The sequence below is a fragment of the Scatophagus argus genome, chromosome 17, assembly GCF_020382885.2.
Source record: "Scatophagus argus isolate fScaArg1 chromosome 17, fScaArg1.pri, whole genome shotgun sequence".
Classification (NCBI taxonomy): Eukaryota; Metazoa; Chordata; class Actinopteri; family Scatophagidae; genus Scatophagus; species Scatophagus argus.
The window spans coordinates 4,250,521-4,270,400 of NC_058509.1; the positions used below are offsets into that span (position 1 = coordinate 4,250,521).

General features: G+C 42.3%; 2 protein-coding genes across 4 annotated transcripts; one reads left to right on the forward strand and one right to left on the reverse strand.

The window, feature by feature from the left end:
- Window positions 1-2: 2 nt before the first annotated feature.
- Window positions 3-15,684, forward strand: eya3 (EYA transcriptional coactivator and phosphatase 3). 3 transcript variants are annotated; one of them, XM_046416898.1, is made up of 19 exons: window positions 3-141; window positions 3,476-3,574; window positions 4,260-4,309; window positions 4,496-4,590; window positions 4,681-4,761; window positions 4,891-4,945; window positions 6,017-6,126; window positions 6,398-6,535; window positions 6,734-6,819; window positions 7,347-7,524; window positions 7,757-7,926; window positions 8,159-8,242; window positions 8,328-8,417; window positions 8,705-8,763; window positions 8,892-9,052; window positions 10,291-10,405; window positions 10,778-10,899; window positions 11,002-11,102; window positions 11,791-15,684. In XM_046416898.1, the coding sequence occupies exons 2-19, from the start codon at window positions 3,527-3,529 to the stop codon at window positions 11,869-11,871; spliced, it is 1,824 nt and encodes a 607-aa protein (XP_046272854.1). In that variant the 5' UTR covers window positions 3-141; window positions 3,476-3,526; the 3' UTR covers window positions 11,872-15,684. The 3 variants fall into 3 exon arrangements, with proteins under 3 accessions (XP_046272854.1, XP_046272856.1, XP_046272855.1); XM_046416899.1 differs by having other exon boundaries at window positions 5-141; window positions 3,480-3,574; XM_046416900.1 differs by lacking the exon at window positions 6,398-6,535.
- LOC124074228 (XK-related protein 8) lies at window positions 14,579-19,830 on the reverse strand. Its single transcript, XM_046416901.1, has 3 exons — window positions 19,416-19,830; window positions 18,622-18,815; window positions 14,579-17,652 (listed from the first exon to the last, which is right to left on the reverse strand). Exons 1-3 carry the CDS (start codon window positions 19,709-19,711, stop codon window positions 16,829-16,831), a joined length of 1,314 nt encoding a protein of 437 aa, XP_046272857.1. The 5' UTR covers window positions 19,712-19,830; the 3' UTR covers window positions 14,579-16,828.
- Window positions 19,831-19,880: the final 50 nt, after the last annotated feature.

Genomic DNA, 19,880 nt, shown 5'->3' on the forward strand with positions numbered 1-19,880 from the left:
ACAACATTCTGCACATGCGCAGTAGACCCAGCATGGCAAACTTCCTGCAAAATAGTGCTCCCTAACAACAGACAAAGCTTCTCACAGTGGATTCAAATGAAGACGCCTTAGTAAAAGCGTTTCTCATTCACTCCTTCAATGGTAAGACTGTTTTTGACCATTTCGGTGTGTCGGGGATGTTTGTTTTGCGATTGGTTTTGGTGTTGGGTGCAGCGGGAGTGAGATGCTTTCACACGATGCCATTTCAGTGTCCACTCCAATGGCTGCTGGTGTCGACTAATTTCTGGACCTGAAAACTTTCATGCTTGGCCCAAACTAAGTAACTCACAAGCAGCGTGATCATTTAACTGCCACAAACCATAGCCAAGTTAGCTAGTATATATACATAATCGACAGAGGATGACACAGCCTGATCTGTTAGAAAGGATGGGTTAGCGTGGTATTATAGCTTGCGCGTCGGCTAACATTCCTGTTGGAAAGCTCACAAGGTGGCGTCTAAATGCTGGTGTGTTACGCTTTATTGGTTTGTATTATAATTGATCGCAGTAGCCGTATCAGTGAATGTTAGCTGGTTGCCTGTATCGATTGTGCAAATTATTTTTAGTCGCTCTGTGGTTCTGCGGTTAAAGTAAAGCTAAACGAGCTAGCGTTTTCCAGGAACTAGTCTGTTGTCAGACTTCACCTTCATAGCAAACTGTTCACGGCTGTGTTATTTGGTGGATTCAGCTATCGTGATGGTAGTCGGCTAACATTTGCTGATGACCTGGATAGGAACTGTACCTGGACTTCTGCCAAGCGGTATTAATTTGCTGTGTGCAGGGCAAACAGTTACTGAACATGGATGTTACATCAAACAGAGACATAATTTTATTCTTAGTATAAAGAAACACACAAGCCTCTTACACGTAACTAACGAACATAATATAAACCTCTTTTGGTAATGATTTCTATTACATTTTCCAAATAATTTACTATAAAGTACAAAGATGACACTGAAGGTTCTTATGAAAGTTTCTGGAAATGATCCTTATTCGGTAGTAATTGTGGGGAACATGCAGTGATCAGTTGCTACTCTAACTGTTTGTGTAACCTAGAGAGTATTTCTAGTCAATTAAATGTTAAAATCTGAGATCACTTTGCAGGCAAGCAACCATTTTGACAAATATTTTGCTTAAATTGATCTTTGTCATTAATATCTGAATAGAGAGGGAAAGATCTCCCAAAATCAGCAACTTCTTCTTAGAAACTCATTCATCTATCTCAGATTATTGTTTCCCTGTGCAATCAGCAATAAATACCTAATTTCTTTCCAGGAAACTTTTGGAAATGATATAACCCCTAAAATAAGAAGTTTGCAACTTTTGTCATAACAAATGGGAAACCAGATGAAGTAAAGTGTAAATCAAGTCCAGCACAATATTAGCACCCAACACAGCTACTTAACTGATTTTTCCCAGTCTGTGGTTTCCCTTGAACTTGATACTTCACCCTCTGGGAATACCTGAAACAGAGACTCCTGAAGGATCCTACAGGGCCATTTTGTTCCTCAGGTAGCGTGATTTAATGTTGCTGTGATGCTGGCACAGGAGAGGAGGGGTCAGTGCAGCTGAGAAAGTATTGATTATCTTATTCTTTTTGACTATGTTTATTTTTTTACTTTTGGATCTTACTGCATATACAAGCAAAATCTCTAAATTGTAAATACATGGGTTATTCTACCATCAGCACATCTCCATCCAGTGGTCTTATTTTCCTTCAGATGTAAAGCTTTTTTAGATTTCCCGACTTATATCAATCTTGCATAAGCTGACATATGTGCCGATTGCCCAACCAGTTCGTGAGGCTCGTTTGGTTCAGAGTGTGCACCATTAACACATTCATGCTTTTTTTACCCTGCTTTTTGACCTGTTTCCTTTCTCTGTGAGTGCATTATGTCAGTTAGATAAATGCTTCATTTCTCCAGCCTTGGGGAAAGGCCAGTTGAGTGAGCAGTGGACAAAATGAGGTTAAATCTCTAGACACAGATGCAGTGTCATTTTAGATGTTTGGTCTTTTTGAAATGTCATGTTCACTCTCACCCTCTTTACTAAACAGGATGTTCATTCAGGCACTGATCTGCACTAGGATGGTGTTTTCCCCATTTGAGCAATTATGTTTCCAATTTAATCTCTATAGAAGCGATTTGTTTCCTTTATCTGCATGTCCGAGTATACAAAACCCTGTCCCAGTTTCCTGCCCTACCTTCGTGCAGCCCATGTGATGCACACTTCAAGTGGCCTCTACCATTCAGAGATCTAATTTCCACATTATAAAGGATGAAACAGACGTGTCGCTCATACCTTCCTCATATTAATGTGGATTTGGATTTAGATTTGGGTGAAGATACTACAGAGGAGTAATGGCTGTTTGTTTTAAAAAGAAGTTCGTACCTCAGTCTGCGCCTGGCACGGCATAATGCGCTGCAGAATCCTGCATAACTTGTTAGACGTACTGCAACGCATCTTCCACTACTGATGGCTGCATGTTTTGGCCTTGTGCTAAACTTCGAGAGTTTTAGTCTCTCATTTTTAAAGAAATTTCAGAATGTCTGAACAAAACTGTCAACTGCGTCCACCAAACCCCCACAAGACTGAAGCCGACTGTATCGCTTTACTGCTTTAATGGCCAGACGGCAAACACGTCTACCTTTACCCCTCTGATCAACGACGTACTCTGCTTTCTTAAGTTAACAGAAAATAAAATACTCAAAAAGTGCCTCCACAAAAATGTTTTTATTTTTTAGTAAGTATGGTATCCCTTTCTTATCCACATTAAAGAGCAAATGTGAATAGTAAAATGCGACATGCTTGCTTAATACATTTCTCTCGGTCCTGTAGTTTTTTGTTGTTGTTTTTTTAACAAATACATATCCAGCGGCCTACTATTTTGTCCTTGAATTTTTTATTTATATACTTTGTGTTATTGGGGGTTGGCATTTTTATTTTAGTGTCACCGTCCCCAGTTTTGTTTGTCTTTGCCTTTTTTCATGTATATGATGTCTTTGTCACTTGTCAAAAAATAAGCAAAGTTTAAAAAATAAAATCAGGTTAGATCTTATCCCTTTGGGGCATCTTTTGATGTGACAGCTTGCACCTAAGCACCTAATGCTTCTGGAGAATATGTTTTCGTTGAACGAAGGTTAGGTCACATGTAAGGTGGCACGCTTCCTTAATCCCACAGTAAACACGAGCATCAGTACCACAAGTGCCTCACCTGCAGGTCTCGTGCGGGAGATTAGGCCAGGGTGCCCCAGTTCCCCTATTGCCGCCACCTCCCTGCCGATCCCCCTCACGATAGAGGCAAGAGAGTGAGATGCATCGATGAACGTTTATGGGACAAGGGGAGGGGAGAGCAATGCGTTGGGAAACTATATAAAGCATGACCCCCAGCCATTTATTCTGTGCCTTTGTGTGTTTGCTCCTGTGGTTGTGTAAAGCAAGGTCCGGACACGCTTTCCAAGTACAGAGAGTAGGCTGTGCGTGCAGACATGTCGGGTCGCTCTGCTGCAGAGATGGACGACTCGCAGGAGCTGCCGGTGAGTCTACCCACAGTGACGCCAACACAGAGCGGTCTGCAGTGTAGACTGTTTTCTGTCAAACTGCATTTTAGAGGAAACGATATAAATCAACATTTGATATTTTATTTGTTGTTGCTGCAGGTTTGCTGAATTGATAATTGATGGAAAGTTAATCAATGATGGCTTTAATGATTGTGGTCATTTAACAACAGAAAATATCAAACAGTTGCCAGTTGTTGCTTCTCAGATGTGAGAATCTGCCATTTTTCTTTTTTGCTTACTGTTCTAAATGAGTTAAGTTTGTGTTCAGCCAGCAGGGTTCTTGCTTAAATTGAGAAAATGTATTTTTCAGATTTTACAGATCCAACAAGTTGTTAATAAATAAATATGAATTAAATAAATTGTATTTAATTAGCATATGGCTTGTGTACCAGTATATTCTACTATTGTTGAGTATTATTTATTCTTAATGCAACAAAGGAAATATACTCTCTGTGTCATGAAATGTTATACAAAATTCTTCATGAAAGAAAACTCAGTGTTGTGGAGTATTTTCTGTATTCACATTTTGGCTGGATTTTTATTTTCATCTGACTTCATTGGTTGGTTAGTTAGATTTAAAAAGATGCACATAACAGTCCTGAAAATGGATTTATGCTGAAATGTTTTTGTAAACTTTGTGTGTGTGTGTGTGTGCACGCAGACAAAGAAGGCCAAGCTTGAGATAGACGGTGGACTGGAGAAAGAGTCAAGGTGGGTCTTCAGTGATTTATTTCTAGTCTTTTTAAATCAGTTAAATTGTTGATTATTTATTAAAGAGAGATTTTCTTTCCGCTGCAGCTTGTTTTTTTTTTTTTTTTGTTAATGTTCTGAATGTTGTCTCAGCCTTTTTGCCGGATTGTATTTTTTTTTATATTGTCTGGCATTACTCTCTTGCAGTAATTTAGGTGATGATGGGAGTCCAGGGGTTGTGTTGGCTTCATCAGAGCAGGGCAGCTCTTTCTCTGCCCTGTCCGCGGCCCAGCTTGATCCAGGTAAGTAAAGAAAAGGCGATAGCAATCAGAAATAATCCTGGGGAAAACAGATGGATGAATTAAACTTCTGTTTGTCGTGTTTGATTGCAGGTGATCAGGAGCAGCCGGACACAGACAGAAGGGCAGCGTCTCAAACGTGCGGTGACTCATTGAACTCGTATGCGCACTCTGGTATGAGCATAAAGCCTGACTCGGTTCTAAAACAGTGCACATTAAAGGTCTGAGAAGAGGAAAGCTGCTCTTGTGTGTCAAGCTCAAGCCGTGTTGTCTTTTTTTTGTTTGTATGTTTGTTTTTGACAGCCACAGACACGACGGCCACATCTGAATACACCCAGGAGGTTTATCAAGGAAGCAAGTGAGTACACGGCTTGGAACAAATGAGGTTATCTTTTCGGTTAAAATGTTGGCTGGATTTAAGAATTGTAACATAAAGTGCAGGGTTGCCGAGTGACTGATATGCATATTTAGTGGTAGCGTGCAGTTTAAATTGTATTTTTGTTGGCACAAAAACAACACTTCTCATTTCAAATTTTAGACCACACCCAGTGCTTAGACTGCACCTCAAAATATAATGTGTCATTGAACCGAAGTGCTGCTGGAGGCCGAGAGTAGCCGACGACGGCAGGTTCATGCAGAGACCAGCATGGCTCACCTTTCGGGTGATCTGCCTTTTTCCACATTGTCCCCGAGGCTGGTTTTGCTCATGAGGTCCTTTATGTGTTTAGTTCGACTTTGGCTGATTTATGTCCCTCTGGCAGAAGTGTTCAGTAGATGTTTGACGTACATATTATTCCCATGTTCCCCAGTTACCTCCAGTGCAGATAGGTAATTTCTTTTAGCTTGTAATAACCCTGGATATTACTACTACTTAACTTACGGCTGGGAAAACATGGTTAAATTCTGTTTTTGTTTTCAGGAAATGTTTGAGTGGCCAAATTTTGTGCTGCAATGCTTGTAAAAACAAAATCTTCAGAAGAGATGTTCTGATACCATTTTTGCCTTCCTCATACTGATGATGACTTGTTTATTATGCGATACTCACTACTGATCCCATAACATATCAGTTTATCGTTGTTAATCAGCTTCATACTCTGCATGGATGTGATTTGATTGCTCTCATTGTTGTATTGCCTGGCTTAGGTTTAATCCTTTGTAAAACATAAATACATACAGGGAGTGAATGCTGTTGATGTTTAATGTTTCAGTTTGACAGTCGGGCCAGTTCTTTCTTTCCCCCCTTTGCCTTGATGAACTCTGTTTTCTTTTCAAACGCTTTACAAGATTACTGATGTGGAAAACGTTTGCGATTGTGGTGTCAGAACAGTTCTACACATATAGTCTTTTGTCCTAACAACAGATCTGTAAGTCTGCTTGGTCCACCTGCTCTGATCTGATGTAAGCACTGGTTCTCTTTTCCCTCTTTCAGCCCAGCAGTGACGTCGTACACCAGCCAGGTGGCCTTTCCTCCTCTGGCCCAGTCCACTGTGTATTCATCCTTCCCCCAGACCGGCCAGACCTATGGCCTCCCGCCCTTTGGTTAGTCCATGCTGCTCTCTAACAGCCTATTTTAACACTGTCTGCTCACTAAAAACCCAGCATCACACCTTCTGGTCCTTTGCTTCAGAGCCCTTACTGTGCCTTGGTGCTGTGGAATTGATTTTGCTTTTGATCCTTCCTTTAAAACAGGGTCCAGATCTTGACTGAAGGACCTGGTTTCTTAACTTTGCGCCATCTTTAATGGCACACTCCTGTCGCCGCCTCTTTCATTCTTTCATTCTCTGCTTCCATTGCTCTCTTTCATCTTCAGGTGCTATGTGGCCAGGCATTAAAACCGAGACAGGGCTGCCTGAGGCGCCCTCTGGTGGCCAATCTGGGTTTCTCAGCTTCAGCACCGCATATACCTCAACCCAGCCAGGCCATCTGCACTACTCATACCCCAGCCAAGGCAAGCTGCAACCTCACTCTGTCTCACAGGATAACGCTGTCAAACTCGCTGCAAATACCAGAAGCACTCAAAAATATAGGAGATCTTTCTGTGGCGCAGTTTTGTTTTCCTCTCTTGTTGTCGGTCGCTTCAAATACTGTGTGGAAATACTTTTATTTTCCTCTGGCACTGTTTCAGTTGAGCACTTTCTGTCTCCAGGCTCCAGCTTCACAACATCCAGCGTGTATTCTAGCATCCTTTCAGCTACGGCCACAACCACAACCTCCACTCCAGTGGTCAACCAGGTTGGTGTTTCTCAGAGAAATGAACAACAAAGTTCTGTGTGTTTATTGCCATGAGAACAGAGATGTTCTTTTTTTTTTTAAGATTACATTATAACCCAAACATTTAGAAAAGTATTCCATCTTTAAAATGATCAGAATACCAATGATGCATTACAGACAGTATTAATAATCTGTGCCAGGATATGTACATTATATGACATATCGCAAGCTTTTTTTAGACCCTTGCAGCCTTTAACCGGGTAGTTTACAGTCAGGGTATTCACTACGTATATTATGAGTCTGGACAGACAGACTGATGACCGTACCAGGACTAATTCTGTTCTTTTTTTTTCTATTTTTCTATTTTAGAAAATGTATCTGGTGTTGGGCTTAACTTTCTCATTAGCACCCAAGTTGAGTTCATCACAGTTGCAGGGAATGATATGAAAAGATCTTAAAAGGTGGAGTTTGTCAGACTGCCCCATGTGGCTCTTTTTTACTATCTTGACCACATTTGTTTTGTTTGTTTGTTTTTTAAATCCGTCCAGGAATTTAGCAACTACAACTCTCTGGGACAGAGTCAGTTCTCTCAGTACTACACTCTGCCTCCCAGCTACGTGCCTGCAGGGCTGCCCAGCAGTGAGGACCACGTTGTGGGTGTAGAGGGCACCGAGTATTCAGCTGTGAAATCGGAGCAGGCGGCTTCAGCCGGGCTGCCTCCCAGAGGTAGCCTCAGCGCTTTGATTTATATCATTTCTGATTTAATATTAGAGTTCAATTACATTCTGATGGTTGTTTCAAAAGCACCATGTCATCACATAAAATATTTATAACCATTGATTTGAATTACTTGCAGCACTGTTGAGTTCACTGCTTTAATGTATGAGATCTGTAATCCTTGTGCAAGTTTTAGATCCATAATTATTCAAGCACTGACTTTAGCCTTTCTTGTCCTAAGATGCGTCCCCACCGGAGAACCTCCCAGCAGGTGCGGCCCTTCCTGCCGGCGTGGCTCTCCCCACTGGAGCCAGAGATCAGGATGAGGTTGGACGTAGAAACTCTGTCGGCAAAGCAAAAGGGAAAGGCAAGAAGTGTGACAACTCCCCACCCACCGAGAGCGACCTGGAGGTAACCAAGCCAGCAGCTGACTTCTCACTCTGCACACACACACACACACACACACACACACACACACACACACACAAACACACAAACAAACCGCCAATTGTTTCCCTCAGCATTTTACACATTAAGACTAAATCAGAAACAAATCACATGTTCAACTGTAAAACAGAAATGAAATGCATGAAATGATTTTTAATATGCAAAGTGTAATGTTATTCTTCCCTGCTGTTTGTAGCGCATTTTTCTTTGGGATCTGGATGAGACCATCATTATATTCCACTCCTTGCTCACCGGCTCCTACGCACAGAAGTTTGGCAAGGTTTGTTTCTGTACATATGCATGAAGTTTAATACGTACAACATAAAAAGAAACAGTCTGACTCGGTTTATTGTTTATTTGCTCAGGACCCAGCAACAATGCTGAACTTGGGCTTGCAGATGGAGGAACTGATCTTTGAGCTGGCAGACACACACCTTTTCTTCAATGACCTGGAGGTACAGTTAGACCGTCAGGCTGGTTTCACGGAGGCTGGCACGAAACGTTACTAAAGAGTAAAGTTAGTTAGAAAAAGGTGGAGTCACGATGGGCTGCCAGTCAAAACCAGTCCAACTACAGCGAGAGAACTTAGATTCCAGAGAAACGAACTCAAGGTTCTCTTCCAGTTAACAAGGACCAGTTGCAAAGGGCCGCCATATCAAGTGTGTTGATTACATTTTTTCATATGAAATATCTGATTATACAATTTGTAAAACAGAAGACTCTACCTTTTGTTTCCTTAAAGGAGTGCGATCAGGTCCATATTGAGGATGTTGCCTCAGATGACAATGGACAAGAACTGAGGTGGGGTTACACGTTGTCCTGTAACGAACATGCATTACAGCGACTGCCTCGTCGCACGCATATCGGACTCATTCCACACTTTGGTGTCATCTAAACAAATAAACAAAAGGTGTTTCTCCCTGCTTTAGTAACTACAACTTCTTGACGGATGGCTTTAATGGTCCCAGTGGTGGAGGGGCATCAGGAACCACCACAGGAGTCCAGGGGGGCGTGGAGTGGATGCGGAAACTGGCCTTTCGCTACCGCCGGCTAAAAGAGATCTACAATAGCTATAAAGGGAATGTTGGAGGTGAGTTTGCCTCAGTAATCTTCAGTAACAATAATCACCTCTGGAGTTGCACAGGAGAATTTCCTTTGAATAATACGACACTTGGAAAATCTTTTCTAGACTTCTTGAGACTGTAGGAGTTTTGAGCAGATTTAATCTGGTCTGGGACTGTGGTCGATACTGATCTTTGGCCCAGATTATCTGGTACCTTAACGGGTTTACAGAGTCGCTCTTAAACCTCCTGAAATGCTTGCACGCATCATCGGTTCCCACCAGAAATTTCCGGTGTGTTTTGATGTATTAGTATTTAAAATTTGAATGGTTGCATTGGTACTTTGCGAGTGGGACCACACTGGCCAATAGAGAGAGAGCACCTGAGACGGAGCTGACGGTGCTGCCAAGCAACAGCAAACACTTAACCTCTGTGGCTGACATTAAACCTGTCATACCACTGTTGACTGAAACTGAATCTCAGCACCATTTCTCACTGATGAATAGATAACCTGTGTTGTTTTTTTCCCTCACTGAGAGTCATTTAAACTGTGCTTCCTGGGTTTTGTTTCTCACTGCAAAGCATTACGACAGAAGGTTGCTGCACCACATCAGTCTCAACACCCGAGATAACACGAGAGGCATCATGTTAGGTGGTGCATGGCTACCTCAGAAACTATAATCTTCACAATATTATCTCATGTGTCATTCACTTCATTCAATTATTTTCACATCTTGTTGTGTGTGCATGTTTGAGAGACGATATAGAGAAGAAAATCTGTTAAGTTTCTCGTTGTGTGTGTGTGTGTGTGTGTGATGCAACCCAATTTCAAAAACAGTTGGAGTTTTAAAATTCCTGTAGCCTGAGGCCAGCTTTAGTTAAAGTAAAGCCTTGACTCTTCGTACATCATGCTTTGGTGTATTTGTAGTGCAAGGAAAAAACAGCCTTGGAGCTTCTTGTCATGTTTGACAACAGTAAGTCCAATAGCCAAAAGGCAAAATGCTGCAAATCTGAATTTTCCCAGTTTATTCCAACTGTGTCAAACAAGCAAGCTAAGTGGCCAAAATAAACGGACGACTATTTGTGTTAAAGTGTGTGTGTGTGTGTGTATGTAGACATTGCATTTTGCTGTTTTAATACCAAACTGTGGAAACTAAAAAGGAACTGATTTTAGATTTCCATGTTGTTTGTGATGTATGTAAATCTCATAGCCGTGAGTTTGTATTTATAGTCCAGTTGCTGCATCAGCGCGTGTCGTGTCTTTCAGGCCTGTTGAATCCTATGAAGAGGGAGCTGCTTCTCCGGCTTCAGTCTGAGATCGAGAACGTTACGGATGCTTGGCTCAGCACGGCGCTCAAGTCTCTGCTGCACATCCAGTCCAGGTCTGAGCAGAGAACGCTTCATATTAAAAAAATAAAAAAAAATAAAAACATCTTTATGGTCACACTCCGAGTGTCCTACTGCGCACCCCGCTGTGAATAACGAGATTGTGGCAACGTTTTTTCCAATAACAGACAGGAGTTCAAAGGGACAGACTGTTAGCTCGGCTGTGTTAAAATGTAAAATGTAGTTTCAACAGTGTGTGTTCCTGCATTTTCCACAGTTTTTACGTTGATGCTTGCTCAGTATCTGCAAGATAAACAGTTCAGAGTACTGATGTAAATCAGTCTACACTCACCTGTGAGCCAGTGTTTGTGTCTTTTGTTTTGTTTTTTAGACTTTTCATTTGTGTTGTGTGTATGTTGCACCAACAGAGGGAAGTGTATGAATGTGTTGGTGACAACCACTCAGCTGGTTCCAGCGCTGGCCAAAGTGCTGCTGTACGGCCTGGGAAACGTCTTCCCCATCGAGAACATCTACAGTGCCACAAAAATAGGTGCGTATGGAAAAATATGACTTAGCTGCTGTGACAGGAGGAGAAAAATTATGTTGAGATGCTGCTTATGCATTGCTTTCGCTGTGGTTTCCGTTGACGCAGGCAAAGAAAGTTGCTTTGAGAGGATCGTCTCTCGCTTCGGGAAGAAAGTGACGTATGTGGTGATAGGCGACGGTCGGGACGAGGAGTTTGCAGCAAAACAGGTGCGTTTAAAGTTTATTTTGTTGCATCAGGACAGCAGTGGCTCTGTTTCACCTCTTAGATTATTTGAATGTTGTTGATATTTTTGTAGAACTGCGAGACATTACGGTGGACACTTGAAATCGGCGGCTCACTTGACGTTTTGGTTTCATTTCTGCAAAATGTTTTTGTTTTTCCTCCACCCTCCACCCTGCAGTCTGCGTTCTGCGTACACATGATACCCACACTTGAGTGAACTCGAGCCGCTTTCACCACAGCACCTGATTTGTTTTGAGCACGAGCTTATTCTGTAGGCAGTTCACTCCAAAAACTGGTATTTGGCTGCAGGGAATTGCAAGTACACTGACTGTGTTTGTTTAAAAACTGTGAGCTTACAAGTCAACATGTGAGCCTGCTCAGCTCGAAGGTGATCAATCATAAATGCAACAAAACAAGTGAGGCTTTGAGGGGGAAATAAATGTGAAAATGTAAAACCAGAGCCCAAGTCTGTTGACTACTTGTTAAAGTTCAGCGTAGAGCTTCTCTTTGGCTACAGAACTACTCGCCTACGATTTGTTCATTCAAATGAGTGAGATGAAATGGAAATTTATTCTGACTAACAAGCTGTTTGTCTAGACTTGTTCTGTGAGTGTTGTTTCTAAAAGAGCTTTGGTTGTGTCTGTCTGTCTGTCTGACTGTCTGTCTGCGCAGCACAACATGCCTTTCTGGCGGATCTCCACTCACGGCGACCTCGTGTCCCTGCACCAGGCGCTGGAACTGGACTTCTTGTAAAGGAGACGGCGTTGAATGTCGCTCACTAAAGGGAAAATGTAGTCGTTGCCTTTTGGTTTGTGGAGTGACATCGTGTAAGGAAACCCTCCACAATCCCGACGACACACTCTGGCATATTAGGACCCTCCCTCCCTCCCTCCCTCCCTCACCCCCCCACAACTAAAGACTCACTGTGTGATGTGTGACGGCGATGTACTGAGGCGGACTTTGGGTCGGAGCTGACTGTGAGAAACAGACTGGATGCATCATTCGGCTGAATTAAAGTTCCTCACGCCCAGCACTCCCGTCCTCTACGGCAGCTAACCTCACAGCAGCTGAAACTGGCACTGATTTGAGAACACAGAAGGGAAAACCATCCATTTTTTTTCCTCCTCTTTGGTCTTGATCCTCATTTTCTTCTCAAGTATCGAAATGTCTGCAGTGAATCTTTTTATTTCTCTCTCTGGATTTAAACAACCAAAGGGCCTTTGTTGTTTATTGTTATTCACTTTTGGGGTTGTTGTGGCTTTTTTATTTAGGCTCTGTGTAAGTGAAAGAATTATTTCAAAGCTAAGTTGTTGGAAAAAAAAAAAAAACTGCATTGTTTTGCACTCATTCGAAGACTTGAAAGCATCACTTTGCAGTCTCCCTTGTAAATCACGTCACCCAGTCATCAACAATCAAATAATCCCATCATTTATATATTTGGTTCCCGTGTCGCCATTCAGCCTAAGGGACTACATGTGACCTCACCTCCTGATCTGACACCATCGGTCAGCTGTTCTGCCCTTTCCACTGTGTCGCAACCGCAGACCGACCTTTTCTGTATGAGTCAGTCATGTGAGCAGTGGGAAGTAGAGCAGGATGGCGCTGCACTTCACTTTGGCTAGTAGCCCAGAAGTGTGGTTTCTTGCCCCGGTAGTCGTGGTGGTTTTGGTAAGATTCTTGAGTATTTAAAAAAAAAAACAAACCTGAGTTGTATCCCAAATCTATATTACACACTAATTCTGTACAGTATACACGACTTATATACTGTTTTAGCAGTTAATATTTAAAAAAATCAGTGAAATGTTTAATATTACCAGGAAATGAAGCAGCGTGTGAACGTAACTGAAAGTTAAACACACAAACAAATCGAATTAAAGATTTAATGCTGATTGTTGTTTCCACAATGCTTGTTAATTCCCCCCCGGTTCTTTTGTTTCCTTTGTGCATTGCATTGTGGGAGAAGAGAACAGCGTCCACGATCAGAGCAGCCAGACGGTGTGTTCGAGCACACTGTATACGGAGAAACCTGCTTGGAATTAGTGTGTGGTGTGGATTTGGGACACGCTGCTTGTCTAACGAAGGATTAAGTCTTCATTCATTGGTTGTAAAAAGGCTCCTTAGCTGTGAACGCTAACTGGACTGCTGTGGATCTGTTGGAACGGGAAGCTTTAGGCAGGAGTCAGACAGCCTCTGAGCCCTCAGCAGCACCCGAGAGCTCGGGTTCACCTGCAGGATGAGGGTCCCGGTTGGGCTGCTCCTGTATAGGACACCAGGGAGGCCTTTGACACGCCTGCGTCTGTCCGTCCGCCCCCCCAGGGGCCCCCATTGTCTCCTAATCCGTCCATGCGTACACCTGGTGTCAGCCTCTGGTAGTTCATTTAAGAGGTTTCATTTATAAATTCCCTCTTGTCTTCAGTGAACTGCGAGACGGTTTTAGCATCTCGTCACAATGTCCACTCAGGCAGATTTAGTGGCGGGACAGTTGAATTGTGGGAGCACAAAACCAACATGTTGGCCTGTAGAGTCACATTTTATTACTCTTACATGTTGTCGTGTTGTTGCCGCAGAATCACTTTTTTTTTTAAGTGCGGCCGAATGTCACAGTCATCATTTACCAAAGACTTTATTCAGCATTTTTCTCAGCTGCTTCATTTGTACAAACTGAATTTCATTTAGCCGACATTCGTTGTATCACTTGGTTAAAATTAGAGCTGCAGCTAAGGATTTTTCTTTTAATCGTCTGCAGGATATTTTGTCGGTCATTTGCAACAAGCTGCAGTTTGCTGATTTTGTTAAATGAAAGGATTTGCTGTTTTTCTTTGCTGCACTCGATCAGTAAACTCTCTTGTGTTTATTCCAGCCATTTGAAGACGTCACTTTGGGGTCTGGGAGATTTCATGGAGGTTTGACACTTTGACAGACCAAAAGATTGTGAAACTGATCTTGAGTTACAGCCCAAATTTTGTCTCTTAAAATATCAGAAAATAGTGAAATGTCACGATTCCCAGAGCCTGGAGTGACAGCTTTTCACATGGCCTAAACTGAAAGTAATCGCACCTAAACAAGCAAATGAAAATTATCCGACCAATTAATGAAAAATAGTTGCAGGCTAATCGATTAATCGTCTGATCGTTTCTGCTCCAGTTAAAACTAGGAGGTCATTCCTCTGTGTCAGCCGGCTTCAACCACAAAATGACTTCATGGCTCAGCCTCATGTCAACCCCCGACTTGACTTTTCGAGGGCGTATTGAAGGGGTGAAGAGAATAAAATATAAAAAAGGAATGACGACTGTGCAATACATTTCTACTTTGCTCATTAACTGTGTTTCAAGGGAATTTTCATTTGCAGACGGCGAGAGAAAAAGCGAGGAAGGTGTCGGCCTCCCCCTGCCTTGCTCTGTGTGAGATTACGACTGAACAATACTGAGCCTGAAGAAGATTTCGTATTTCACACACACACACACACACACACACACACATGCAGCTTGACCGTTAAGAATGTGTATTTCTGTGTAATTTGTTCGTGTGTGTCGCGTGACTGCGCATATTTATATTGTGCCTTTTAACCTTCATCTGTATGCATAATCTCAAAGGGAAATATGTAAGATTTTCGTTTGATACATTTATTATCACTGCATTGTTATCCAAAGTGTTATCCTACTTTTTCTTTTTTTTCTTTTCTTTTTTAATCTAATTTTTTAAAGTGCTGGTGAGACTTTTTTGTTGTTGTTGTTGTTGTTGTTACTAGACTTTTTTGATTGTCCTGTCTGCACTGTATTTGAAAGGCCTCCTTCTGGAAAACTGTGTCCATTTTGGGAGGTGTTGTTTGCTCAGTTTTCAGGGTTCGGGTTGGCTGGCTCGTTATGACGAGGCGGCACGTGCGTGTGTCTCATAAATCCACGTGTACAGTCGCGTCTGCTTTGTGTGAGTTTTTTTTGTTTGTTTGTTTGTTTTTTTTGCTCCCCGTTGAAAAGGTTTTGCGTTCATTGTGTTGCTGTGAAGCGCTTGGAGACAATCACAATCTGTGGCACGTAGTGTTTTTGTTTTTTAAATGCGGTCAGGTGACTGAAGCGGAAGGTCGCGTCGTTCTACCTGCGCTCGAGAGCGTCAGAGACCGCGTGCAGTCTGTGCTTTTTTTTCCTCAAGGTGTTTTCTGTTTATTTCTTTACTTTGTGTGCATGTCAGTCTGTTTTTTTAAGCGTACCATGGCTGTGGGGGAATAAAAAGACCATGCATTGTTTAAAGGCGGTATGTTGTTCTGTCTGTCCTCTTTTGTTTTTCTTTCCAATGCCAAATACTGTAGTTATTTTTTAATGCTGTGTGTTTAATTTTTTTTATGTGTTTCATCTCATTTTTCGAGGACCCGTGAGGCCACATATGATGATGATGTAGAGAGCCTGAATGTGATCCTGTAAACTGAACACTATCATAATAATCAATGCTAATTTAATTACTGTAATCACTATTTTCCCCACAGTAGCTGTTTGGGACCTTGGACACAGTCCTGGAAGGTTTTCCTGTGTACCTAAGATATTCAGTACAGTGTAAATAAATTTTTAAAAAGTTTCAGACTCACATTTCTGACTATTATTTATTAAAGTAAACAAAAAACAATTGCACAATATTGATATAAAAGTGTCGTATAAAAATGCAATGCTATTCAAATGTAAGCATGCAAAATTTTTATGCAAGGCCAAAAATTAGACTTTTTCTGTCTGAGGTAGTAATTCAAATGGGCAGCTTTCTAAATTATGGTCATTTTAGTACAAAACTGAGTGAAAAGTTGAACAAAGGTGAACTCCTACAAGCATATCTGTCTGACATAATTGTAATATCTTAACAATCAAAGCTTCCCCACGTTTTCCCACCTCAATGCTTTGAACGTGAAGCAGCAGCAGTAGATACTGTTTTCTTAAAACTGCTCTGTTGATACAAAGATGTGATACTAAACCGTGATGCTGATACCATCAGTGGAATAATAAGACTGAATCAGTGCGTTGGTCTGAATCCAGTGCCAGAATGGTGGACTCCACCACGTCCAATAAAAGTTACTATATACAGAGATATTTACTGAATGTTAATATATTAAATTACTATTGTAGAAACAAATGGCAACCGTAAATACTATCAAAAGCAGAATATGGCTGTGAAAATAAAATATATTAAGCCCTTTCAAATGCACCACGTTGATGCTGTTATATTGTTTTTAGATATTAATGGGGAAGCTGCAGCATTTTTTATTTTCTAAGTCAAAGGGAAGGTTCACTGAATATTTTTAATAAAGTTTAACCACCCTCCCCATGACGATAATTTTCATACAGTCCCTTAAATGTTGGAAAGCATTTTAGCACAAAAAGGACTCCTGGGTTTATCCTCCATATTGTATACTCTCTCTTCACAGCCAGTACGAGCAGGAGGGAGAATTGCAGTGACCAAAAAAGACTTTCAATGTAGTTTTTGCCATTTAAGTATCACCTAACACTGAAAAACATGTAAAATATAAAGAGTGGCAGCTTTATGTGCTCTGGCACACAGCAACACCAGTTAATGCAGTGAAGAAAGTGCTTAGGAGAATACAGTGATCAGTGAACACAAGTCATTTCCCATGAGGTTGTATGGCTGATCACAGTCCTCGTGTCTGACCAGGCTGGTCCACTGACAGTCTGCATGACTCTAACGTCCTTGTCTGGTGGATGTCAAGTGATGCGGCTCAGGAGTAGAAGTTCTCAGCCAACTTCCTCATCCTCTTATTGCAGCGTTTTACTTCAGGTGCTGGCAGACAGGACCCAATGCGATCTGCAATGCCAATGTCCCCTATGCAAGCCCTCATTAAAGTCTGAGGAAAGTCATCTGCATCACCTTGGTCCCACTGGGGGTTGGAAGCAAAGTCAATTTCATCTGTATGAAATGTTTCAAACTGAGGTCCCTGTGCAGCTTCATCAGAGGCTTGTCCTTTCAACTGCTCTTTGACAAGGTTTGGATGGTAGTATTTATAATATATCAATTTAAAACAGATACCAAGGATATAAACTGCAACAACGCTGACAGCAGTGATAACAGCGTACAAAGGCGACACTTGAAAATAAGTGTGTTCTGCACTCGTCATCTTCCAGCACCACAGACCGCAGAGGAGGGAAATATCAGCCAGCATGTATCCATGATAGATCGCAGTCCTGTACCTCGTCCTCCCCTCGACCACATTAAACCAGTCGAAATACCAGATGAGGCCCACAGTGGCTCGATAAAGCCACTCGCCACAAGCGCTGTCCATGAAATCGGTCTTGGATCGCCAAGCGAAGAAGAATAAAAGCAGCCAAGAGCAAAAGAAGTGGGTGAAGATGAAGCAGGGCAGCATGGAGGCGAAGAGGGCGAGGGCGGTGAGGCGAGAAGCAATGAGAAACAGGTTCCAGGCAAAGAAAACCACCGATGAGGTCAACTTCTGCTTCTCCTTCTCGGGCAGGAAGGAGCGCAGGGAGCGGTGGTACATGGTCATGCTGAAGGCGATGGCCGAGGCCGAGCCGACGGCCTTCAACACTGCGGAGGAGAGGAAGTCATCGTTAGAGAAGCTGCAACCGAAAAATAATGAGAGCCTGAGGTCCATCATTACGGACGAGCAGCGCTGTCTATGAGCGCTTCAACACACAAAATGTAATTTGACTTCAGAAAAGAGTTTGATGAAGTGTTGCGCTCAACAGCTTCTGGGAAAAACAAAGATTGCAAGGAAACCTACAGTGAGGAGGAAATTGCTCAAATTTGAAGAACCAGTCCACTGACACCACAATCAAGTCACTTTTGTTTCAATTTCTGTTATTACTATTATTTCACTGCTTTCTTAAAATATTTTTAGTGGCTTTGAGCTCCACAAACTAAATTTACCTCCACATTACTGTGTTTGAGGCAAACCTGAAAACACACACAGCCTACTGTGCATATAAACATACCTGCACCGTAAGGTACTACTGAGGGTAAAGAAGGAAATAGTACCAAAGAAAATACTACAGTACAACACGTTATAAGGAAAGTACTATCAGCAAAATGCATACGAAGTATGAAAAGTAAAGTACTTGTTATGTAGACTCAATCACCACTTTCAGTGTTATTATGCAGAATATCATTTATATTATGATGACTCAATGTGAGTGCAGTATTTTAAGAGCTGTGAAGTAAAAATGTAATTATTTTTCTCTCAGATGTGTTTGAGTAAAAGTGGAAACAAGCATAGAATGGAAACACTCAAATAAAGTAATCAACTGAGGACATTTAAAACTGCTACTTAATTGCGGCATGTACTAACAATAGCTTTATGTATCATCCTTATGTTAAACTGCTGAAATTGGTTGAACTGACCCTTTAAATAAAGCATTTTTGAACTCTAAAGTGTGGAATATTGAAATGACACACTCTCGACCCTAATCAGTTGTTGAGGCCCGACTGAATTTATTCCTCACTGGTGGCAGTTTTCCTCCACGTGGACAGGACGTAACTGCGAGTAACATACCGCACCTGTCACGGGCTCGAGGTGGCCGCGCTGCAGGGTGATGGTGAGCATGAGGACGAGCTGAGGGGCGCTCTCTGAGAACGTCTCTATGAGCCGCAGCATGCTGAGGTCGTGGCTCAGGTACACCGCGAAATCCTCGTGGATGCAAGGCTGCTTGGTGAAGAAGCTGCGCAGAGAAACCTCCACGACACCCGCGTGCCTGAGAAGAACAAGGTTGCGGGACAGAAAACTCAAAGTTAAAACCACTGCGATGACCACACAGTCTGTCGTCCATAATAATCAATTACACCAGCTGAATCACACAAAGTTCATTGACGCACAAACAGAAAAAACACTCTGCTGTCAACAAAACTTGTTAGGAAAAAAGATTCCTCTACACAGTGTTTATGTTTCTGCTATTCCTGACTCACCATTACCTCAGAATTACTTAATAGAGAAATGACAGATGATGCAACCCACGGGAAAACATGACTCAACATCGTGCTTCCCTCCACAGTGTCACGCTTACTGTAGACTGGTTTGGAAACGTGCCAAACTACATTAGGGCAGCGTCACGTTATATTGCTCCATTCAGATGATTTAATTTTGGTTTCCCATGAATGGATTTGCATTAGCAGACAAGAGTGTGTGAGCATGGAGCTCTCTCAGAAAGAGCCACAACCGAAAACAACCTCATTCCTCACTGTCTTCCTTGAAAAGTTTACTTTCCACACAGTGCGACAGAAACAAAAGGAAAAAGCAGCTGCCTGAAGCACTTTGAAACCACCAAGATTGTGAAAGCGTACGAGGTTCACACAACCTGAAGTAGATTCCTAGCTGCAGCACATGGAGCAGCTTGAGCTGCTTCTGGCTCAGGCATTTCTCAGCTTTAGTCTCCCTGTTGAAGTCCTCGTAGCTGTACCACAGCCAGCTGAAGGCCTGGACGAGGACAGACGAGCCCAGGAGAAACAGCAGCAGGATCCCGAGGCTCGCGTAGGCCTTTTCCTGGTAGAAAGTCACAACAGTCCATATATCCAGCCCGATGTCTAGCAGAAAGAACACCAGACCCACACAAGTGAAGAGGAAGTCCAACAGGGAGTACTTGAACACACCCATTGTGCCAGTAGTCAAAATAAAATAAACTTTTCACATATCTCCTTTAACTGCCTAATTCCTGTACAGGACGAGCTGTCACAAAGACAAACGAAAGTGAGAAAAGAGCCAAGGTTCAGAGTTTAAACATCACGCAATCCCCTCCTACAAACTGACACCACCCCGTCCCCTT